The 6,101-nt window shown below is 38.3% G+C and overlaps 1 protein-coding gene across 2 annotated transcripts in view; it reads left to right on the top strand.

Moving 5' to 3' along the window:
- Positions 1 to 3,590: 3,590 nt before the first annotated feature.
- The window catches only part of kcnh1a (potassium voltage-gated channel, subfamily H (eag-related), member 1a), a 57,978-nt gene continuing 55,467 nt past the window's right edge, over positions 3,591 to 6,101 (top strand). For both annotated transcript variants that reach the window (XM_080868927.1, XM_080868926.1), the window contains exon 1: positions 3,591 to 3,747. In XM_080868927.1, the coding sequence (XP_080725053.1) occupies positions 3,675 to 3,747 (73 nt within the window). In that variant the 5' untranslated portion in view covers positions 3,591 to 3,674. The remainder of the gene's footprint in view (positions 3,748 to 6,101) is intronic.

The following is a 6,101-nucleotide window of genomic DNA, read 5'->3' as shown; positions in this document are numbered from 1 at the left end:
TTTATCACGATATATATTTGAAAATTTGCGATAATGATATAACCGACGATATAATTGATGCGAGACAAAATACAACTCCACAACATTACTAGCGCAAAAAGACAACCTTCCATTTATTTTCACTTAAACAAGAAGCTGGTTTTTATGTACATTAAAGCTTTATAAAAATGTAACAGTGCAAATGCAAATTCCTTGCTGAAAGTTTAACCAAAAGGCATTTCCAGTAGAAATGGGCTGACATATCCTGAGCATAACCATGTATAATATCCACTGAAGTTAAAAATAGGTGCTTTGCAACATTAAACTGCAGTGTGCAGTATGCATTTTTCGGACCGTAAGGTGCACGGGATTATAAGGCACATTAAGCGAAACAAAGCAGTCAGATAAATCAGACTTTATTAAACTCATTCTTCTTGCTTCCTCCACTTCTGTACCATTGTTTCATTAATGTTGAATTCTCTGGCAGCTGCTCTATTCCCATGTTGTTGCAGTATATTAATGACTAACCTCGTATTGTGGATGGATTATCTCAGTTGTTCTCCTGACTGAAGTTTGGTCCGTTTACAGCATCCTGCCATGCGATTGCATTTGTCTCTAACCATGAAGAACCTTCACATTAACTTTTATAAGTGGAAAAGTGTTAGTGTTCGTCCTCCAGCTTCACTGTTTACGTTATGCTAACATAGCTGTGTCGCTAGCGATCACGTAGCACATCATTATATACTAGCTAGCCCAACTTCAGTAACCCTACAAACGTCACTGCTGTTTAGTTTCCTGTCTTCATTTATGTTGGAAGTGATAGCAGAGCTGTACGTTTGATTTTTTTCAGAAATCTCTCAGTCAGAACATGCAATATCCTGCTTAGGTAACTAGCGAAACTAGCGAGCTAACTTCCGCTAGCTTCCTGCTAACTTCTAACTCAGTTAAATGTAATAACTTTTGTTTTCATGGATGCCTGGAAGTTAAACTTTATAGTTACACCTGGTAAAGCAGCAATGCTGATCGTTTTATTAAAGATGAAAGAATTTAGACAGTTTTTAACTCTAAGTGACGCTGCAGTGTTGTTTGACCTGAAGGATACGGAGTTTAGGACCCAGATTACTCCCAGATTTAAGAGCATCTTAGTCCGACAAATATGACAATAACGACGGCCGCTTGCATGTTCTGCAAAAAAAATGTGCTTTGTCGTGTATCTGACGGACAAACACCAAACCAGTTCCACATCACGGAAGTTGCACCATTTTTACAAACCAATTCTGGTTCATCTGTTTCACTCAACAATCGGCCATGTGCGTATGAAAACAAAGGCACTGCGCATGCGCGTTTTACTCCCATTCTATCGCGATATTTCATTTTCCTATCGTTGCCTAACATTATACCGGTATTACCGTGAACGGTATAATATGGCCCAGCCCTAGTGGGAGGAATATTTTTTTTTAATCTAAAGGAAATACTTTGGTTCTATTCACTGATCCTTTTAAGGAATTGTGTTTGTAGGTAATGAGCCTTGTTATTTTATCTACTGCTCTGTAGTCTTGTGATAAGATATGCTTTATGATTCCTGCTATTGCCACAAATCTAAGGCTCTCCAGAGACTCTGGATTATTGGCCCTCATGAAAACTCAGATGCAGCACAACACTGTTGTCTAACAGTGGTTATTGCCATCACATATCAGTAATATTGACAGAACCAATACGTATCTGGAGGAAGAACCTTTTAAGGACATGAAGGAAGGTGTGACCCAAACACAAACTCAAATTACATGCCCTTAAATGGAAACACAGACCTGAGGCAAATTTATCTGTAGTTTACTTTAAGACATCATTCAGTATTTCCAAGCAATAAAGCAGACAATGCATAACACATGCTGTATTGGCCGTGGATATAAGAAATAATTCACTGTATAGTATAAACACTTTTGTTAAAATTCTTTTTTTACAATGAGGGTTTAAAGAAGTGTCACAAACAATAGTATGAGATGCTGATATAGTTTGTGTTCTACATAAATCTGTGTTTTAGTTAATTGATAGCACTAAAGAAGATACTGACTGTCAGTGAGAGCACAACCAATCTGCACACACGCAGCATTACACTGTTGTCTGATAACAGTTATTGCTTTTATGTAATAATTCATAATTATATCACCAGACAGGTGGAAAAGCCAGCAGGTGACCTGATTATTATCCTTTTAAGGAAAGACTGGAGTAAGTTGTGACCAAATAAAAAAAAGAAAAGAAAGAAAAGCAAACACTGACTCGGAAATCATCTGCCCTTAAATGGAGCCATCAGGCTCATGTACCCACCCCAATGAGGGTTTATCGTCAATGACGTCCACATGGTGAGCATAAACACTTTGATTTTGTGTGCATAATGCCTGCAGATGCTACATGAGGGGTTAAAGTGTAACTGCCAATAATATAAGAAGATAATGTGCTCTGGTTGCTCCTGTCTTTCTATCAGTGTGTGCAGGACAGTGAAATAGTAAAACAGCAGGAAGATTCTGCCATTTTCCACCTTTTTAATTGGTGTAGCACAAAACAGCGGTAACCAGAGCTTCTCTGCAGCGCAGGCTGGTTGCTGGTTTCCATAGTAGCCATCCAGTCTGATTTAGACTTGCAACAACAGGCGAGCCCAAACTGTGAGGACAGAAAACCTGAAGCCCTCACCTGCAAACCATTCATGACGTCATTCTTTCCACCTAAACTGTTTTAATTTCGATGGAAATGTCACTGCAGGATTTGTTTTCTTAGCCTGTCTTAGTGTGGCCAACTACGAGTCCGAAATAATTGAGCAAGATTTATGAGGCGATGAAAAAAATGTTCTAGAAAGAGCTCACGGCAGTAAACAAAGAGGAAACCACAAAGTTCAGCATTACTGTTCCTACAAATTAACTGACCAGAATTCTCCTGGGGAGATTTTAGGAAGGTTTTTTCTTAATTTAATAACACCTGCAAACTTATAAGAGAGATTAAACCTCACTGTTTGAGATTTGACTTTTACATCTAAAACCAAAAAAACTGAGGGTCTTTTAAGAAGATTTGCCCTAATTCCCATGGTCTATTGTTGTAGTCTTTGTAAGATTTTGTGTCTATTAATGTATATTTTATGTTAGTTGGGGGGTGGTGTCTGTTTGGAGGTCATTTTCAGTTCTTTGAGGTTATTTTTGAGTCCCTTTGCAGTTGCCTTGGCCTCTGTGTGGATATTTAATTTATTTTCCAAAGAGAAATATGACTTCAAAACGTCTGTCCTAGGGGTTCCATTTCGCCTTTGGCCATCAGAGTTGTGCTTGTTGGGTTCTTTCATTTGCTAATCCCCGCGTGACTTAAACGCTCTTAGTTCCACTACTGCAGTTTGTTGAGAGCAGGAGCCACTGCGAACTTTCAGTGTACGCATAATTATGTCCAGCAGATGGAGCTCCAGGTCCTGTTAGTAACACCAGTCAATAACAGCCAACCCAGAGTCTCTCCTCTCCTGAGAGAAATGATGGAAATGATGGATGATGAGGTGCGTAAGAGGCGCCAACGCACCACACCGGGCTTGGGAGGTAGCTAATGAGCACACCAGACAGCCAGCCTCTGTCCAAGAAATCCGCTCAGAGCCTGAGACACCATGAAAACAAACTGCAGATTGCGGAGTAACGATTCACCTGCAGACGACTGAGTGAAGCGGCAGGATGGCGGGGGGTCGGAGGGGACTTGTGGCCCCTCAGAATACTTTTTTGGAGAATATTGTCAGACGGTCGAACGGTAAGGATGATGCGATTTAAACATTAAAAATGAACTCTACTCTGTTTTGGAAAGCTAGACATAATAAATGCCTCGACACAGTCAACTAGTCTAATTAACTAAATAACGAGGAGGGCTAATTAATTAAGAATCCTTTATTGAGATTTTTTTAAAGTAACATTTTTGTGATCTTTTTACCAGGAGGGGAAAAACTACTGGGTGTTAAACATTCTGATTAATGTTTCTAGTAGGACTGTCAATATCTCACTCATGTATTTAGAGTAAGCATATTCATCTTTAAAATTATTTCATTTTTTCACTTTCACTTTTTCACTGTGTGCATTACAAGCATTAAATGTACTACTGATTACATAAGACCATTGGAAATGTCCAAGGAAAGACTGTATGGCTCAGAAATGTCTGGCATGATACTTATTTCTACAGTTTTCACATAAATAGATTATCAGTATAATATAGAGAGTGAAAAGTCCTGCTTTTGATAGCATTCACTTTAATTTCCCTTTAAGTTACAGGTCAGTTTGAAATTTAGCTGTTGGGATTTTATTATCAACATCTGAGGCATTATTATTTATTAAACTAAATCTAAAAATGTATCCAAAAGTAGTTGACATTTGTCCAAACATAATCCTAATAGTTATTTTTATCATGTTCACTTTTCTTCATGGAGTCTGGAAAGCCTTGCACCATGTTGTAACTGGTGCTATGAATCAGTTAATAAAGAGGATTTAGGCTTTCTGTTATACCATTTTGAGTTACATTTCACTGAAAGAAAACACACAGACCAGACTTCTCAGGAAAAACATGAACTAAAATTAAGATTCTTTCTTTTTTAAACTTATAGAGACAAGTGGGATTTGTTAAGCCAACTGTTCTGGCTTCAGTAAAAACACAGAAAGTAGCTTTTCTGTGTTTTTTAGATCCAACAGGACGTGACAGCACGGACTGGAGAGTTGACAGCTAGCTGTGACAGAGAACCACCTGCGTTTGTTGCCTCTGTCATGAGACACATTTTGGGAAAATTACTGGATACGTACTATCTTTATGTTTTTGTTTTTGTTTTTTTTTTAAATAGGGGTTCACACATGTGAAACCACCATGTTTCTGTGCATGAACTCTCCGCCTCACTGTCAGTCTGCTCCTGCTGCACATATCTACATTTAAATGTGTTATGACAAACAGGGAGCAGCCTGCTCAGAGACAGTGACAGCATCTCTTCACAGTGAGGCTGGCTTTACAGCGTGATGTCTGGATTCCTAAGCTGTATAATATATTTAAGAAAATCCACCCGTTAAAAACAAAAGCAGATACATATGTTTTTCTTATGACCTTAGGCAGCCCATGATGGATTAGTGAGCGGTAAATCTCTCCCAAGCTTGAAACAAAGGAGCCGAGACTATAATCTGCTGGATGCCACTGAGACAGTGGTGGGTGGGCATTCGCAAACAATGAAATATTCCTTTTATGTACCAGTCATTCATTTTTAAATAGCTAGCTTTGTGCTATATTTTGACGACAGTGTTCAAGACAACTTTTTGATTTTCGTGCCCAGCAGTTCACCACCTACTTTGACTTTTAAATTATGCAGATATCTTCTCTTCTCTCACTATACTTACACTCCCCATTTAATAAACCTGTCAAACATTTTTCTCAGCACTTGTCTTAAAAGGAAACGAACAGTCACAAAGAACAGCACTGATGGCTCAATTACACATGTCAGTAACTTAAAAAGGTACATATTATGCTCATTTCCACCTCTGTATTTTTATTCTGGGATTCCACTAGATTAGCTTTGCATGTCTCAAAGTTTAAAAAACGTCTTCGATATACCTGTTTTATATGTTGCCCCTGAGTTCGTCCTCTTGTCCAAAACAATCCCTAGATTTCTTTACTAAAGTCTATTTTCCTCTGATTGGCTGACATCTCGAAGCCTGCCGAGGGGCAGCACTGAGAGTTCTACGTGCTGCCCCTGTAGAAGACGACTGTATAGAAACATCACATGGAAAAAAACAGACTGAAGCCTGAGATTCTGGCTCATAGAGATTAGAAATCATTGTTTGAAACTTTTTCTCCCAAAATTTGGTTCATAGTAACAACCTGCATACGTCTGTTTACTTGTCTTTTCAAATGACAGTATACTAACAAAAAAATATAAGATAGGCATGGTTGAAGAAACATCTGAAACAACGTCAGATTACATTGATATTAGTGTTATATTTGATACTGTAATATAAACTTACCTTGTCTTTTGTAGAACATAGTCATGTTAGCTATACAATTTATTTTGTATTTATGTTTTTCTGTAGCAGTGTTGTAGAAGAGTGTATGTAGTCCAGGCATTTTAAGAGCACTGAGCA

The sequence above is a fragment of the Rhamphochromis sp. 'chilingali' genome (assembly GCF_963969265.1).
Source record: "Rhamphochromis sp. 'chilingali' genome assembly, chromosome: 20".
Classification (NCBI taxonomy): domain Eukaryota; kingdom Metazoa; phylum Chordata; class Actinopteri; order Cichliformes; family Cichlidae; genus Rhamphochromis; species Rhamphochromis sp. 'chilingali'.
Note: the sequence above shows the minus strand (reverse complement) of the source record. Positions and strands in the feature narration are given on the sequence as shown.